Below are 19,547 nucleotides of genomic sequence, written 5' to 3'. Positions count from 1 at the left end.
ACACCTACACCACCCGATGTTACAGTAAGGCCATAAAGATCATCAAGGACATCAACCACCCGAGCCACTGCCTGTTCACCCCGCTATCATCCAGAAGGCGAGGTCAGTACAGGTGCATCAAAGCTGGAACCGAGAGACTGAAAAACAGCTTCTATCTCAAGGCCATCAGACTGTTAAACAGCCACCACTAACATTGAGTGGCTGCTGCCAACACACTGACACTGACACTGACTCAACTCCAGCCACTTTAGTAATGGGAATTGATGGGAAATTATGTAAATATATCACTAGCCACTTTAAACAATGCTACCTTATATAATGTTACTTACCCTACATTATTCATCTCATATGCATACGTATATACTGTACTCTATATCATCGACTGCATCCTTATGTAATACATGTATCACTAGCCACTTTAACTATGCCACTTTGTTTACATACTCATCTCATATGTATATACTGTACTCGATACCATCTACTGTATCTTGCCTATGCTGCTCTGAACCATCACTCATTCATATATCCTTATGTACATATTCTTTATCCCCTTACACTGTGTATAAGACAGTAGTTTTGTAATTGTTAGCTAGATTACTAGTTGGTTATTACTGCATTGTCGGAACTAGAAGCACAAGCATTTCGCTACACTCGCATTAACATCTGCTAACCATGTGTATGTGACAAATAAAATTAGATTTGATTTGATTTATAAGAACATACAATAGTCAAATGTTAATTCAATACAAATGGTATAGAGGGAAATAGTCCTATAATTCCTATAATAACTACAACCTAAAATATTCTTACCTGGGAATATTGAAGACTCATGTTAAAAGGAACCACCAGCTTTCATATGTTCTCATGTTCTGAGCAAGGAACTGAAACATTAGCTTTCTTACATAGCACATATTGCACTTTTATTTTCTTCTCCAACACTTTGTTTCTGCATTATTTAAAACAAATTGAACATGTTTCATAGTTTACTTGAGGCTAAATTGATTTTATTGATGTATTATATTAAGTTAAAATAAGTGTTCATTCAGGATTGTTGTAATTGTCATTATTACTAATAAATGTTTTTTTTTAAATCGGCATTGGCTTTTTTGGTCCTCCAACAATCGGTATCGGTATCGGCGTTGATAAATCATAATCGGTCGACCTCTAGTTTATACTTGCGTACTATTGTTTGTACAGATGAACGTGGTACCTTCAGGTGTTTGGAAATTGCTCCCAAGGATGAACCAGACTTGTGGAGGTCTACAATTTATTTTTGCTGATTTTCTTGTGGAGGTCTTTGCTGATTTCTTTTGATTTTCCCATTATGTCAAGCAAAGAGGCACTGAGTTTGAAGGTATGCCTTGAAATACATCCACAGGTACACCTCCAATTGACTTGATGTCAATTAGCCTATCAGAAGCTTCTAAAGCCGTGACATAATTTTCTGGAATTTTCCAAGCTGTTAAAAGGGACAGTCAACTTAGTATATGTAAACTTCTGACCCACTAGAATTGTGAAACAGTGAATTATATGTGAAATATTCTGTCTGTAAACAATTGTTGGAAAAATTACTTGTGTCATGCACACAGTAGATGTCCTAACCGACTTGCAAATACTATAGTTTGTTAAGAAGAAATTTGTGGAGTGATTGAAAAACAAGTTTTAATGACTCCAACCTAAGTGTATGTAAACTTCTGACTTCAACTGTATATAAAGGGTAGATGCCTGTGAACTAAGGTAGCTCGTTATATACTTCTACACTGAAGCTCCAGTATTATTCTGTGTATAAACTAGTTGGGTTAGTCTGTGTCGGCTATGGCATCCCTGGCTTGGCCACCTGTGAGCAATCCTTCCCCTTTTAACCATGTGACCTGGCGCAGAACACACTCCCAGAGGGCTCTGGTTACCTGTTACTATGCCAACCAACGCATTGAGAAGTGGGAAATGGCAGAGAGGCACCTGGGGTCTGCTGTATGTCAAGGTGTCACCCCTCCCCCTCCCCGTATGACTAACCCACAGAAGAGAGGAGAGGGAGGGAAGAGGCAAAGTACTAATGTAAACACACATTGGCAAGGTGAGGTAAGGGGAAACCTAAGAGACATTTTCAGACCTCTTCGGGTTTCCCCTGTTTAAATGACAGTGGAAGATGAGAACCCCCCTCCATTAAAGGTCACATTGTAGCAGAACACGACACATCCTCCTATTGTATGGCACTGTGCATTGGGATGAGTCATTTGGTTTCATGATGAAAATCCAAGCATGTCCATCCATTTCATAATAACGACCATGAGCAATAGAAGTAATGTAATGAAGCACCTGAAACGTCTTCCTAAATCCATATTTACATTTAATCTAATTGCCTGTGAGTGTCCCTCCCTTCTTCCTCTGTGTAGTGCATCAGACTGTAATCATGTCTTCCTGTGTCAGGAGCAGTTTAATTATTACCGGGCTACGCATGTCTAACTGTGTGTTTGGATAGAAGAGTGTATTCACTCTAATATGCTACCTGATTAAAATCACCCCCTCTACATAATAACCAGCTTGTAGATATGTGGAGATCACATTCATATTCCTGTTCTGACAGAGCAGACCAATACGGAGCCCACACCAGCCTACAGTACTCTACCGTGGGTGCTTAATAAACACACGCACACACACAAAAGACAGAAGGGGTGTGTCAGACCTCTCGCTCCTTCTCATTCATACATGCACGCAAGCAACTTCAGCAGAGACCTTTATATGAAAATAGGTACAGTCACTTCCAGAACAGCAAATGACTCACTATATATCTGACACATAGATGCTGTCAGACCTCAGTCAAACACACCACACTACTCAGAGCTACAGAGCCTATTCAGATTAGCCACCCATTTCCAGAATAGGTATTTCAGTAAGACATTTCAGCAGGATAATATCATTTTTCAGAGGGGTATTTCTAGGAATTCTAGAAAATAGAAACAGCAGTGGTCAACCAAACATAAGCCTGGGGATTAGATTCAATAGCCAAGTCCAAGTTTCCTGACAATGTGAAACTCTCCATAACAAACTCCTGTAAAGCAGGCAGGCATGTGGTTGCCTTGAACATGCTCTCTCACTCTCGTTTTCTTGGCAGGTTGTGATAGCCCCATGCCATGTCACGTTGAGGTCTATAAATAGCCTGTTGCTGTGTCAGTAATTCACTAGCCTTCCATGATGTGTGTGTGTGTGTGTGTATGTGTGTGTGTGTGTGTGTGTGTGTGTGTGTGTGTGTGTGTGTGTGTGTGTGTGTGTGTGTGTGTGTGTGTGTGTGTGTGTGTGTGTGTGTGTGTGCGTGCGTGTGTGTGTGTGTGTGTGTGTGTGTGTGTGTGTGTGTGTGTGAGGTAATGAACATAGTCAAGGACTGCCATGGTAAAGATAAAGACTGGGGTCAAGTAGAGACACGTCAGGTAGAGACACGCTCAGATAACTCTGGAGATAACCCTTAGTGGAAGACCATAAAGTTGACCTCTGAACAAAAATGGTGAGATGAGAGAGTGAAGTAGTTTTTAGCCGGACTAGTAAGGGTGTTGGTAGGTGGTAAAATAAAATACATTCTGGTCGCATGTTAACCTTGTTAACCAGGCTGCAGAATGAGATGAGGGGGTGCTAACCCTCCACAAAAGTACAGAGAAAAAAAGCATGCACACCAAACCCCACAGAGGACATTATCACAAGTTAGCAGAGCTACAGGCCTCAACCCCTACCAGGGCTCTAAACTACAACCAATTTGGTTGCATCTGCAACTAAATATTTTGCTGTTTGCTGACAACACGACAGTGACCACGTCAGTGACCTGGCAGTGTGGGGCCATGACATCAACCTTTCCCACAACGTCAGCAAGACAAAGGAGCTGAAACGGAGGGCCGAGCACGGCCCCATCGACAGGGCTGTAGAGGAGCGGGTCGAGAGCTTCAAATTCCTTGTGTCCACGTCACTAAGCATATGGGCAACATCATCAGAGCGCGCTGCATGCTGAACGCGAAACTAGAGAGCTTGGTTTGTTTTTTAAAGTTTCTGGAAAAGTGATTTCTTGAAGAGAAAAACATTTATTAACTAACCTACCTGTTTAATTTAAATATTGTGATGGGGTTATGCTCAGTTGCTGGGACCACTACTATCTGTCCTGGGATACTGCCAAACCCTAAAGTCTGAAGAGCTGCTGCTTAGTGAAGCAGTTAGCCTAGCTGCTAGCTATATAGCTAGCCAGGTTTCCATGACAGTCGGCGAGCTGTGCTGGCTGGAACTGCGTTGAATACAAGCTTTAGCATACGTTGCTATCATAACATATACCAAAGTATAAAATCTTTGAAATTGTTGCATGTTGTGTTTATATTTTTGTTCAGTGTAGAATAACTATGTATGCGGATCATTCCAAACGCTACATGTCAGCACCCAAAGCCAGTGAGCTCTGAAATTCTAAATAAGGAGTTACAGTCAGTTTCAGAACTGCTCTTAAATATAACTAAATCTAAAAGCAAAGTATTTGGTTCAAAACATTCTCTGAGACCTAAACCTCAACTGGAGTTGTGTAGACATGGTGTGACCATTGAGTAAGTTGAGGAAGCTAAAATCCTAGGTATAACATTGGATGGTCAATTATTATGGTCAAGTCATATTGACAAAGTTGTTGTGAAGATGGGGAGGATCTGTTATAAAAAAAGAAGAAGCTGCAGCTGGCTCAAAACAGAGCTGCACACTTTCCGCTTAGCTTTACATACAGAACTAACAAATGATTTTTTTTGTGAGAAATGTTATTGTATTGAAATGTCCAAATTGTTTGAATAATGCACTTACCTATATCTCTAAAATACGTACTTACCCCACCAGGAGTCTCTTCACAGTCCCCAAATTCAAGGCAACAGTATTATACAGAGCCATGATCACATGAAACTCGATTCCATCTGAAATGACTCTGGCAAACAGCAAAATAAGCTTTAAAACACTAATAAAACAACACTAATAAAACAACACCTCACAATACAACGCCTCTCCTCTATCTGACCTTCAAAAGATGGTGCTGACAGAGATGGTCGCCTCGCATCGAGTCCTTAGGAAACTTGCAGTATTTTATTTTTTATGTATTATTTCTTACATTGTTACCCCAGGAAATCTTAAATCTAATTACATACAGCTGGGATGAACTATTGGATATAAGAGCGACGTCAACGTACCAACATTACGACCAGGAATACGACTTTCCTGAAGCATCAGTTTGAACCACCACCCAGGACAATGAATCTAAGCGGTGGATGGACCGGCCTCCTGGTCAGGCTCCGTAGACGTGCACATTGCCCACCGCTCCCGAGTATACTACTCACCAATGTCCAGTCTCTTGACAACAAGGTAGACATAATTCGAGCAAGGGTTGCTTTCCAGAGAGACATCAGAGATTGTAACATTCTCTGTTTTATGGAAACATGGCCCTCTCTGGATATGTTGTCAGAATCGGTTCAGCCACTGGGCTTCTCCATGCATCGCGCCAACAGAGATAAACACCTCTCTGGGAAGAGGAAGGGCGGGGGTGTTTATGAATAACGACTTACACTCATGGTGTAATCATAACAACATACAGGAACTCAAGTCCTTCTGCTCACCCGACCTAGAATTCTTTACAATCAAATGCCGGCCATATTACCTTCCAAGAGAATTCTCGTCAGTTATCGTCACAGGGTGTACATTCCCCCTCAAGCAGACACCAAGCTGGCACACAAGGAACTTAACTGGACTCTATGTAAACTGGAAACCATATATCCTGAGGCTGCATTTATTGTAGCTGGGGATTTTAACAAAGCAAATAGACAGAAAGAGAGACACACACAGAGAGAGACAGGAAGATAAAGAGATAGATAGATAGAGAGAGAGAGAGAGAGAGAGAGAGAGAGAGAGAGAGAGAGAGAGAGAGAGAGAGAGAGAGAGTGAGAGAGAGAGAGAGAGAGAGAGAGAGAGAGAGAGAGAGAGAGAGAGCACATGCCAAGGGCCCTGCCTGCATGCCTGCCTGCCTGCTGTCTGTGGAGATGGGAACGTTTCCAGGGGAGGTGTGTGACAACACTCCCGGTAAAACCTCCTAGCTCCCCAACATCCTCATCTCCCTTGCTTTGCTAAACATGCCATGAGAGAGAGAGAATGAGAGATAGAAAAGGAGAGAGAGAAAGAGAGAGAGTGGAGAGAAAGATAGGGATCCTGCCTGCCTTCAAATAAACCGCCTGAGTTCAATATGCCACCACTCCCACTAACACTCTCAAAGGCAGAAGTTGCACGCGAGAGCACAGCATATATCCCAGTCGTTCTTGTTGTTGTATATTCTAGTATCAAAAAGCACACAGAGAAACGCTGATGTACAGTACACTATTTAGGGGCTTCCATTGAGTCCAAAAGCAGCAGAATGTCACACATTTAAGAGCAAAGAAAATAATCACTATGACGAATGAGTAACGTCAAAAAATACAGAGGTAAATAAATCTCTCAGCTAATAAAGACAAAGTGGGTTTTGTTTCTATTCTTTCTCTCATAATTCACTAGAAAGGCTGCCAAGACAGAATCAAAGAAAGCCCACTTGGTTTAGAGAGATCTAAAATAGGGAAGGGCTTATAAGAGCATATGGAGTGACCGGGAGCCAGTTCAATACGGGGGAGCAGCGTGTAATTTGGATGATTAAATTATATGCTAGATTACCAAGAAAGCTCGGAAAGCCTCAAACCTCATTCCTCCAATTCCAGCCCATCAAGGAAATATTAGAAATACGAAAGGAAACTAAATGGGACGTGTCAACGTTTTACACTCCTTCCCTCCATCCGCCCTCCTCATCCTCCTCCACTCAAAATAAACCATTAGGCAGTTAAATGCCGGGACGCCAAGGAAAAGATAACTAAAGGTGTCGGTGACAGGCTTGTGCCTTTCCCTTCACCCTGAACATGCAGAATGGGAGCAGGCTCAACTCGTTTTTCCAAGGCCATAGTCAGTTAGTCAGTCACCCGATTCCAACTGATAGTGCTGTCGACTGATGAGCACCAATATGGGGGATAGCGGTGGGTAAACAAACAGCCAAACTACCACCCCCCAACCGCCTATAAGAGTGAAAAGGAGGTAGATGCTACCTGCTAGTAGATCATCCCTATCTATCTCCCACTGAATCAGCAAGCACAGCTCCTTGCCTCCGGTCTCCTCCCACGCCCCAACTGTCACTCCTGGAGGCAAAATAATGTCAATGAGACAGCTCAGTAAAATCTCACCATTTTAACAACCCCAGCAGACATAGACTTCACTGGGAATAGGTGATAGAGAGAGAGAGTCTACAATCTCCAGCAGGTCTCAGACTGGATCTGGACTGACTCCATACGGGCTGAGCCAATTTAGCAGCAATGACACAACACAAGACCTCCCATCTAAACAATGCAACAAGGTCAGATTTAATCTACAGCAAACAAGTCTGTCCTCTTTAATCTGTGGAACGAACCAGCAGCCTGGGAGATTCACTGATAGCTAACAAAGCTGCTTAAAAAAATTGCATGGAATATGTGCAAGAGGTTCTTTTAAACGCCTACGATTGTGAGACTAGAAGGAAGGGGTTTGATGAATAAAGGCCACATAACCAATGACATTGTGGCCAGTCTAAGGATACATTTCCTCAAAGTAGTCGATGTGTGGAGGCTGTAGGATGTCGAGAGCCGAGAGCACCTGTGGAGAGGAGAGGAGGTCAGGCACGTATGTAGGGAGCGGAGGGTGAGAGGGATCAGAGAGAGAGAGAGAGAATAGGAAAGGACAGAGAGGAAGAAACAAGGTTCGGCGGTGACAGGTGGAAGAGAAGGAAAGAGGGAGGGATCAAAAGAGGGGAGGGCATTGACATTGAGGTGGGAGGAGGGAGGCTGTCCACCCACTCACATTATCATGTTTGAAGAAGCACAGCATCTTCAGCTCGCGGAAGACCCTCTTACAGGAGACGAGGTTCTGGAAGACGTTGGGCATCTTTTTGAGGGCGACGCGCTTTCCATCCCGGGGGTCTGTCACTGACCTGGAGTGGAGGAAGAGGATCAGAGTATGAGACGAGACCCTCACAGACAGCACACAGCAAGCTCCTGTCATAGTCATGTAGTTGCTGCCTGGTCCCTTATTCAGAGTGAGTGGGAATACAATAAGGGATTAAAAACAATAGCATGAACAAACAAGCATAGTCCCAAAGAAATGATCAATACTAACAGTGCAATGAGAGCAATAAGTGCAGGGGTGCTACTATCATCTTAGCAGGGGTGATTTTTGTTTACACTACTAAAGGTACTATCATCTTAGCAGGGGTGCGATTTGGTTACGCTACTAGAGGTACTGTCATCTTAGCAGGGGTGCTGCTTTGGTTAAGCTACTAGAGGTACTATCATCTTAGCAGGGGTGCTGCTTTGGTTAAGCTACTAGAGGTACTATCATCTTAGCAAGGGTGCTGCTTTGGTTAAGCTACTAGAGGTACTATCATCTTAGCAAGGGTGCTGCTTTGGTTAAGCTACTAGAGGTACTATCATCTTAGCAGGGGTGCTGCTTTGGTTAAGCCACTAGAGGTACTGTCATCTTAGCAGGGGTGCGATTTGGTTACGCTACTAGAGGTACTGTCATCTTAGCAGGGGTGCTGCTTTGGTTAAGCTACTAGAGGTACTATCATCTTAGCAGGGGTGCGATTTGGTTACACTACTAAAGGTACTATCATCTTAGCAGGGGTGCTGCTTTGGTTACACTACTAAAGGTACTATCATCTTAGCAGGGGTGTGCTTTGGTTACACTACTAAAGGTACTATCATCTTAGCAGGGGTGCTGCTTTGGTTACACTACTAAAGGTACTATCATCTTAGCAGGGGTGTGATTTGGTTACGCTACTAGAGGTACTGTCATCTTAGCAGGGGTGTGATTTGGTTACGCTACTAGAAGTACTATCGTCTTAGCAGGGGTGCGATTTGTTTACCCTAATAAAGGTACTATCATCTTAGCAGGGGTGATTTTTGTTTACACTACCAAAGGTACTATCATCTTAGCAGGGGTGCGATTTGTTTACACTACTAAAGGTACTATCATTTTAGCAGGGATGCGATTGGTTTCCTGTATTAAATAGCAATATTTATTACATTTTTCATCTAACAATCATCTAACTCCAGCCTTAAGAGGGAGATTAAGGCAAAGCACTTTACAATTCCCATCAGCAGAAAACAGCAAGGTTGTGAAATAGGGGTTATTTATTTCCACTGAGATGGAGGTCATTGAGGCACACTGTGTAGTTTGTCAACATGCATCTAATGTAACACGAACTAGAACATCCTAAACCCCTGACACACACACACACACACACACACACACACACACACACACACACACACACACACACACACACACACACACACACACACACACACACACACACACACACACACACACACACACACACACACACACACACACACACACACACACACACACACGAGAATAAATGTAGTATTTATACAGCCACATAATCACTCAGATGATGTGTGAAAGGTAATAAAAGTTATTAACAAAGTGTGGAGATGAGAAGACAGTTTGATCTGATGTAGAGTATACGGTAAATAGTTAACTGGATGAAGTATTTGTTTAATTTATCATGCCTGCAATTATGCCGCAGATGGATCATTAACAGACAGGCAAATTTCCGACACACACACACACACACACACACACACACACACACACACACACACACACACACACACACACACACACACACACACACACACACACACACACACACACACACACACACACACACACACACACACACACACACACACACACACACACAGGGCTGCAGTTTAAGCGCCTCTCCCCAGGTGATCTAAGCAGATGGAGCAGAGAGCCACATGAATGAGACAGGCCAGACGCCACTGGCAACCACATCTCACTTAAAGGAAACACACACGAAGACACAAACACACACAAACGTGTGCGCGCACACACACACACGCTTTCGTACACTGCAGCACCCTACAGAGTCGCACACAGACTCACGTTTACCAATATACCCATGAACCCTCTCTCACACACAGATAGGTCGAGAGATGAGAGCCAGTACCTTGAGGATCTCTCAGACCCTCACAGTTTTTAATCAGCAAGCCTTTTGGAGATGAAACGCTTCCCCAAAATAATATTATCCCCCACTTCAAACAGAGCAGGAAAAATAAACCCTAAAAGCATAAGAGTTTAATCTAAGAAGAAAAGGCTGGTTCCACACATTATTTCCTTCTTCCAGAATGGCCAGGAATAAAAAATGTATCCGTCGATTGTAGTTTGATTCAAACCTACTGCCATGCAGCAAGTCTTCCGATATGGGCCGACAGGGTACTTTCAGATCAAGGAATCACTGGGAAAGAGTACGGGGAGGCATGGGGGGAATTCAAGGGGGAAGGGGGTCCTGATGACATTTTTCTTTTGGATAGACCGACTACGCACCGACACACAGTGACAAGTTCAGATGAGAGCCAAGGGAACCCCCATTGGAACTCAGGGCTGAAACCTGCCTGGTCTACCTGATCTTGTCATAAATACAATGTACAGCTGCCTCCACTCAGTGGCAATGGCTGCTGAAACAGTCTGCATCTCTGGCAGAACAATAAATTGTGTGGTTGAGACCTGTGTGCTGTGTTGCCTGCTATCCACTGCCCAAATCATGCAAGAATCAGATTCAATACCGCACACGAAAGTGAGAATAACATTTTTGTATAATTGGAATTTTTAGGACAACACCTAAGGATCTTTTAAATATACCATCTTGTTTTCGATGGGGTCTTGTGCCACATACATTTGATAATGCAATATACCAACCTCCATGTAGTAACCTGTACACCTCAGTGGAGAAACCAATACACACCTCAGTGGAGTAACCTGTACACCTAAGTGGAGAAACCAATACACACCTCAGTGGAGTAACCTGTACACCTAAGTGGAATAACCTATACACACCTCAGTGGAGTAACGCCAGGGTAGTGGGTTCGATTCCCGGGACCACCCATACGTAGAATGTATGCACACATGACTGTAAGTCGCTTTGGATAAAAGCATCCGCTAAATGGCATATTTTTTTTATTTTTTTTTTTTTTTTTGGAATAACCTATACACACCTCAGTGGAGTAACCTATACACACCTCAGTGGAATAACCTGTAAACACCTCAGTGGAATAACCTATACACACCTCAGTAGAGTAACCTGTAAACACCTCAGTGGAGTAACCTATACACACCTCAGTGGAGTAACCTGTAAACACCTCAGTGGAATAACCTATACACACCTCAGTGGAGTAACCTGTACACCTCAGTGGAGTAACCTATACACACCTCAGTGGAATAACCTACACACACCTCAGTGGAGTAACCTATACACACCTCAGTGGAATAACCTATACACCTCAGTGGAATAACCTATACACACCTCAGTGGAGTAACCTATACACCTCAGTGGAATAACCTATACACACCTCAGTGGAGTAACCTATACACACCTCAGTGGAGTAACCTATACACACCTCAGTGGAATAACCTATACACACCTCAGTGGAGTAACCTATACACACCTCAGTGGAGTAACCTATACATTTACATTTACATTTAAGTCATTTAGCAGACGCTCTTATCCAGAGCGACCTATACACACCTCAGTGGAGTAACCTATACACACCTCAGTGGAGAACCTATACACACCTCAGTGGAATAACCTGTACACCTCAGTGGAATAACCTATACACACCTCAGTGGAATAACCTGTACACCTCAGTGGAATAACCTGTACACCTCAGTGGAATAACCTATACACACCTCAGTGGAATAACCTGTACACACCTCAGTGGAGTAACCTGTACACACCTCAGTGGAATAACCTGTATACCTCAGTGGCGTAACCTATACACACCTCAGTGGAATAACCTGTACACCTCAGTGGAATAACCTGTACACCTCAGTGGAATAACCTGTACACCTCAGTGGAATAACCTGTACACCTCAGTGGAATAACCTGTACACCTCAGTGGAGTAACCTATACACCTCAGTGGAATAACCTGTACACCTCAGTGGAATAACCTGTACACCTCAGTGGAATAACCTGTACACCTCAGTGGAATAACCTGTACACCTCAGTGGAATAACCTGTACACCTCAGTGGAATAACCTGTACACCTCAGTGGAGTAACCTATACACCTCAGTGGAATAACCTGTACACCTCAGTGGAATAACCTATACACCTCAGTGGAATAACCTGTACACCTCAGTGGAATAACCTACACACACCTCAGTGGAGTAACCTATACACACCTCAGTGGAGTAACCTATACACACCTCAGTGGAGTAACCTATACACACCTCAGTGGAGTAACCTATACACACCTCAGTGGTATAACCTGTACATCTCAATGGAATTACCTATACACACCTCAGTGGAATTACCTATACACACCGCAGACGAATAACCTATACACAACTCAGTGGAATAACCTGTGCAAACCTCAGTGGAATAACCTGTACACCTCAGTGGAATAACCTGTGCACACCTCAGTGGAATAACCTGTACACCTCAGTGGAATAACCTGTACACCTCAGTGGAGTAACCTTTACACACCTCAGTGGAATAACCTATACACACCTCAGTGGAATAACATGTACACACCTCAGTGGAATAACCTGTACACCTCAGTGGAATAACCTGTACACCTCAGAGGAATAACCTGTACACCTCAGTGGAGTAACCTTTACACACCTCAGTGGAATAACCTGTACACCTCAGTGGAATAACCTGTACACCTCAGTGGAGTAACCTATACACACCTCAGTGGAATAACCTGTACACCTCAGTGGAATAACCTGTACACCTCAGTGGAGTAACCTATATACCTCAGTGGAATAACCTATACACACCTCAGTGGAATAACCTATACACACCTCAGTGGAGTAACCTATACACACCTCAGTGGAATAACCTATACACACCTCAGTGGAGTAACCTATACACACCTCAGTGGAATAACCTATACACACCTCAGTGGACTAACCTATACACACCTCAGTGGAGTAACCTATACACACCTCAGTGGAGTAACCTATACACACCTCAGTGGAGAACCTATACACACCTCAATGGAATAACCTGTACACCTCAGTGGAATAACCTATACACACCTCAGTGGAATAACCTGTACACCTCAGTGGAATAACCTGTACACCTCAGTGGAATAACCTATACACACCTCAGTGGAATAACCTGTACACCTCAGTGGAATAACCTATACACACCTCAGTGGAATAACCTATACCCACTGCAGTGGAGTAACCTACACACACCTCAGTGGAGTAACCTACACACACCTCAGTGGAATAACCTATACACACCTCAGTGGAATAACCTGTACACCTCAGTGGAATAACCTGTACACCTCAGTGGAGTAACCTACACACACCACAGTGGAATAACCTATACACACCTCAGTGGAATAACCTATACACACCTCAGTGGAGTAACCTACACACACCTCAGTGGAATAACCTATATACACCTCAGTGGAATAACCTATACACACCTCAGTGGAATAAACTGTACACCTCAGTGGAGTAACCTATACACACCTCAGTGGAATAACCTGTATACCTCAGTGGAGTAACCTATACACACCTCAGTGGAATAACCTGTACACACCTCAGTGGAATAACCTGTACACCTCAGTGGAATAACCTGTACACCTCAGTGGAATAACCTATACACCTCAGTGGAATAACCTGTACACCTCAGTGGAATAACCTATACACACCTCAGTGGAATAACCTGTACACCTCAGTGGAATAACCTATACACACCTCAGTGGAATAACCTATACCCACTGCAGTGGAGTAACCTACACACACCTCAGTGGAGTAACCTACACACACCTCAGTGGAATAACCTATACACACCTCAGTGGAATAACCTGTACACCTCAGTGGAATAACCTGTACACCTCAGTGGAGTAACCTACACACACCACAGTGGAATAACCTATACACACCTCAGTGGAATAACCTATACACACCTCAGTGGAGTAACCTACACACACCTCAGTGGAATAACCTATATACACCTCAGTGGAATAACCTATACACACCTCAGTGGAATAACCTGTATACCTCAGTGGAGTAACCTATACACACCTCAGTGGAATAACCTGTACACACCTCAGTGGAATAACCTGTACACCTCAGTGGAATAACCTGTACACCTCAGTGGAATAACCTATACACCTCAGTGGAATAACCTGTACACCTCAGTGGAATAACCTGTACACCTCAGTGGAATAACCTGTACACCTCAGTGGAATAACCTGTACACCTCAGTGGAGTAACCTATACACCTCAGTGGAATAACCTGTACACCTCAGTGGAATAACCTGTACACCTCAGTGGAATAACCTGTACACCTCAGTGGAGTAACCTATACACCTCAGTGGAATAACCTGTACACACCTCAGTGGAGTAACCTGTACACCTCAGTGGAGTAACCTATACACACCTCAGTGGAATAACCTGTATACCTCAGTGGAGTAACCTATACACACCTCAGTGGAATAACCTGTATACCTCAGTGGAGTAACCTGTACACCTCAGTGGAGTAACCTATACACACCTCAGTGGAATAACCTGTATACCTCAGTGGAGTAACCTATACCAACCTCAGTGGAATAACCTGTACACCTCAGTGGAATAACCTGTACACCTCAGTGGAATAACCTGTACACCTCAGTGGAGTAACCTATACACCTCAGTGGAATAACCTGTACACCTCAGTGGAGTAACCTATACACCTCAGTGGAATAACCTATACACACCTCAGTGGAATAACCTATACACACCTCAGTGGAGTAACCTGTACACACCTCAGTGGAATAACCTATACACACCTCAGTGGAATAACCGGTACATCAGAAGACTCCTCTGTTTCCTGTTTAAAATATATTTTGAGATATATGTTTTAATACCAGCTTGCTGTTTCAAGCATAAACTTTAAAGGGAACGTTCTTGCAAATGGGCCACAGTTCATCTTGTCCCATCGTTACATTTCATTAAACAACAGGTGGGTCTAATCCTGAATGCTGATTGTTTAAAACCGCATTCCGGCTGGTGTCTATTCCTCAGGTTGCCACAGGCTAAATCTATGATGTTAAAATGCCCATTTACTCTGTTCCATCTGACTGCACAATCCACTGTCTCATCAGCCCAGCCAGCCACTATAAAAAGCATCTAGACATTATCTCACATTTCTTTTCGACTTTGTCTCGGGCCTAACAATACACGTGCCAAGCCAATATATCCTCCAAACACCGGCTTCTCGGGCATTATCACTTCAAAAACAACAGTGTCATATTCAGAAGAATCAAACAAAGGAATGTTTGAAATGTCAATAATCATGTTATTTCTTGCTTCACACCAAATGAGATCACACAGCGACCTGGTGAATTTCGTGACAGCAACAAGCCTTATTTTCCAGCGCGAAGTTAACGGCATCGATAATGCATTTGAAGGCATATTTTAGACCCCCATAAAAGGGGAGGCTGAAGGGAGAAGCAGAAGATATCTCATCTGTTTATTATTAATACATGATGTGTTTCAAGCTGCTAGTGAACGATCTGCAGTCCCAGCAGCAACATTTTGTGGTTTCTGTCTCCCCCATCAAGTAGCACAGACAGCTGCCTGCCTGCCTCTCTCACAGCCTGCATGCTCATCATAACCACTGTAGCTCTCTTTCTCTTCACAAACACAGGAATGCTTTTACTATGGTTGCTGTGTGTGTGTCCTGGCTGGGAGGGAGGGACAGGTAAACATCCCTCTGAATAAACCAGCATTAGGCCTGACCTGACCTGTCACTGTCCACACTGCAGCCCACAGCTACAAATCACACTCACACTGGATCTGGTTCCACCCTGGTACTGTGAGCTCAGAAGAACAGGCAGAAGTAACTCCACATTACACTCAAACATTGGGAGATTTCATTCTCCTCATTAATCAAAAGCAGAAGTGTTGAGTAATTCACTAGTCAACAGTGGGACGTCAGCATTGCCCCTTGCTTACATGCCACCTAGCAGATGCATGGTTTAATCATTATGATGAAAACCATGTTCATACATACATCCACCCAATAACCCCCACCCCCCGCTGTCATTTTCCATATACTTGTCACTAGCCATGGTAGGGTGACTGTTGCAGAAACCCCACAGGTGGGTAAAAGGTCAATGCCCTCGTGACCAGACTCCAGCAGCTAATGGAAAAATAGTGGGGGTGATTCAACATGCACCTGTGACAACAACGAACACTATATAATGCCAGCACAGAGAACAGCACAGTGTGAGTCGTCCTCTGCAGGCAGAAACAGTTTGACCCAACCTTTGTTATAGAGAAGAATAGCAAGTTTAGTCCCACAATAGCCACAATGACCACAAAACAAATGCCTGTTTGTTAATGTACAACTCAGATAAAGGCAGTAGCTTAGATTGCTGACATATTTATATTAAAGTTTGCGTTCAATGCTGCTAAATCGTTGCCGCCACTCCAAATTACAAACATTTCTGAAAATAATATTCTGGATGGTAAAACGTTCCCAGTGTAAACTTAAACGACTAAAACCAGATATAAAAGTATTTAGAAAAGATCAATCCTAAAATATCATGGCATTGATTGAGTTATGTTTGAGTCACTCAGATAGCATACCAACACGGTATAAGCTATGGCACCGCCTGTCTATTCAAGCAAACCGAACAGAGCAACTGCTAACTTTGCCTGGAACAGTTCAGTCACTACTTATTTGAAACAACCCCCTTCTCTGTAAGAAAAAGTATGTGCCTAAACGGTAGGAAACAACACATAAACCAAACACAAGGCTAGAGCTGGGGGAGTCTGTTAGCTGTAGCCCTGGGACAGCGAGGTGGACCACAAAAGGCAGGCTGCCCCTTTGAAAGTGAAACCTGAGTGGACACAGAGGCAGCACTATGCTGGCACTGGCATTGGCCATTTTCCCGGCCTCTTTCATTTCCCTAATTAACCCATCAGAGTCTAAGGTCTAAGCCCTGTCTTAGACGAGGGGGGGGGGGTTCTACAAAGCTATATGGATTTTTTTTTAAGAAGGTCATATAAAGGATCATTTTAGCCATTTGACTTTGAATTTTAAGACCCCTTGAAGAATCCCAAAAAATAAAAGTATAGTATTTGATGAGTGTCACATTTGCACTAACGGGTCATATTAGGTGTGTAGCCCAAACAGTTGGGACACTACAGACAGAAGTTGGCAGATCGGCTGTACCTACTTCAGACGACTGTGGAGGTCGTAGAGCACAACGGAGAACACTAGTATGTTTGTGAGAGTCTCATCTTTCCATAGAAGGGTTGTATTGTTTTAGGCCAAACCGTTCGGAAGCTATAGACGGTTTTGTGAGAAGACCAACTTTTGGGATGTCTCGGTCTGACAAATACAGCTTGAGCTCTGTCACCTTTCACCACAGATGTGGAACATATGAGGATGTGGTGGATTGAGACGCATCCAATGCAAAAAAACATATAAACTCATAGATTTTGGTTGGGATTGTAGTATTATGCTAATTAGATTTCTATTGGGCGCAGACATTAAACTTACTGGGTTTTAACCAACAACGCCTGGCCTCCTCATTCATCCTCAACACACACTCCTCCTTCATCCCAGGGACCCAGGCCCTCACCTCGGCAAACTTGACCTGTTAGGCCCGGCCTGGTCCACGTACCGCCTGGCTCCTGGGAGTCTCAAAGAGGAGGTCACCTGGGGCTACCAGGTGTCGGCCTGGATGGACGTGTGAGTTCGGCTGGTTTGAGCCAGACTCATTAGAAGTAGGCTTGGGCGGTAAACCTTATACCAGGGTATTTGGATATAGCCACGGGATGATTTTTCAATACAGTCACTACCAATTAAACTATTTTCTTTTAAGTTTTTTAATACATTTGAATAATTGTAGCTACTTTTTAAATAAATACCTGCACTGAACTTGTACAATGCTTTAGGAGATAAAGCAGATCTCATTCTTCCTTTCACTTGTCACATTATTTGTCTTTATGATGCTTACCAGTAGTCCCCAGTCACATGGTGTTTGTTTACAAGAACACAACAATGTGAGACCATAGCTTTGTGAGTCACTCACTGTGGTGCAGCACACGCCAGATGATCTAGTTACTGTATGGAATTCACAACAGCTAGATATCTTGTAACTAATACAATTTCTAAATATTCTGCAGTTGTGCATTTGGTTTGCTAATTTAGTAGATATACTGAACAAAAATGTAAACACATGTAACGATTTCACCGCTGTACAGTTCATATAAGGAAATCAGTCAATTAAAATAGATTCATTAGGCCCTAATCTATGGATTTCACGTGACTGGGCAGGGGCACAGCCATGGGTGGGCCTGAGAAGACATAGGCCCACGCATAGGGGAGCCAGGCCCAGCCAATCAGAATGAGTTTTTCCCCACAAAAGGGCTTTATTACAGATAGAAATACTCCTCAGTTTCATCAGCTGTATGGATGGCTGGTCTCGGATGTGACTGTCCTGGGCTGGCATGGTTACACGTGGTCTGCGGTTTTGAGGCCGGTTGGAAGTACTGCCTAATTCTCTAAAACAACATTTGAGGCGGTTCTGGTGGACATCCCTGCAGTAAGCATGTCAATTGCACACTCCCTCAAAACTTGAGATATCCGTGGCATTGTGTTGTGTGACAAAACTACACATTTTAGAATGTCCTTTTATTGTCCCTAGCTCAAGGTGCACCTGTGTAATGATCATGCTGTTTAATCAGCTTCTTGATATTCCTCACCTGTCAGGTGGATGGATTATCTTGGCAAAGGAGAAATACTCACTAACAGGGATGTAAACAAATGTGTGCACAACATTTTAGAGAAATAATATGTGTGTGTGTGTGGAACATTTCTGGGATCTTTTATTTCAGCTCATGAAACATGGGACCAACACTTTACATGTTGCGTTTATATATTTTTTCAGTATAATTATCTAGCTAAGTGGTTAGCTTCTTGCAAAATCAAGCTTATCTTGGTAACAGCAGAGTATCTCCTCCCGGATCAAGAGCCTTGTGGTCTAATATTTGTTTTGTGATTGCAGCAAACTGTGAGCAGCATTTTCTAGTTACTTGTATGAATTTATGAGCAGGGGATGTCTGTCCTGCTAATAGTTTATATCAGAGACTGTATAAAATGTTCACAATGTGCTCAATAGCATTTATCTGGCATTTGTTATGGGATTGTACATGTACTTGTTAGCATTGCTAACCTTCAGATTACAGAGTCTCGGTGGGGTTTGAGAATAACGCTCTTTCAGTGCCAGTATTACAATATACTGGGATGGCACAAGGTCAGTATGAATGTATGCCAATCTGGATTCCTCACAAGCCTAATTAGAAGAACGGATTATTTATGTTTAAAAGCTCAAACCTCAGCACAGGAATCTGGTTAAATTAATTGTATTTATTTATTTACAGGTA

At 43.2% G+C, this 19,547-nt stretch overlaps 1 protein-coding gene across 1 annotated transcript in view; it reads right to left on the bottom strand.

The window, feature by feature from the left end:
- LOC123992617 (serine/threonine-protein kinase NLK-like) overlaps window positions 1-19,547 on the bottom strand; it is a 100,335-nt gene that overhangs the window by 54,503 nt on the left and 26,285 nt on the right. The window contains exons 2-3 of the mRNA XM_046293904.1: window positions 7,897-8,026; window positions 7,637-7,692 (exon numbers count right to left, since the gene is read on the bottom strand). Of these exons, the coding sequence (XP_046149860.1) occupies window positions 7,637-7,692; window positions 7,897-8,026 (186 nt within the window). The remainder of the gene's footprint in view (window positions 1-7,636; window positions 7,693-7,896; window positions 8,027-19,547) is intronic.

The sequence above is a fragment of the Oncorhynchus gorbuscha genome, linkage group LG13, assembly GCF_021184085.1.
Source record: "Oncorhynchus gorbuscha isolate QuinsamMale2020 ecotype Even-year linkage group LG13, OgorEven_v1.0, whole genome shotgun sequence".
NCBI lineage: Eukaryota > Metazoa > Chordata > Actinopteri > Salmoniformes > Salmonidae > Oncorhynchus > Oncorhynchus gorbuscha.
Note: the sequence above shows the minus strand (reverse complement) of the source record. Positions and strands in the feature narration are given on the sequence as shown.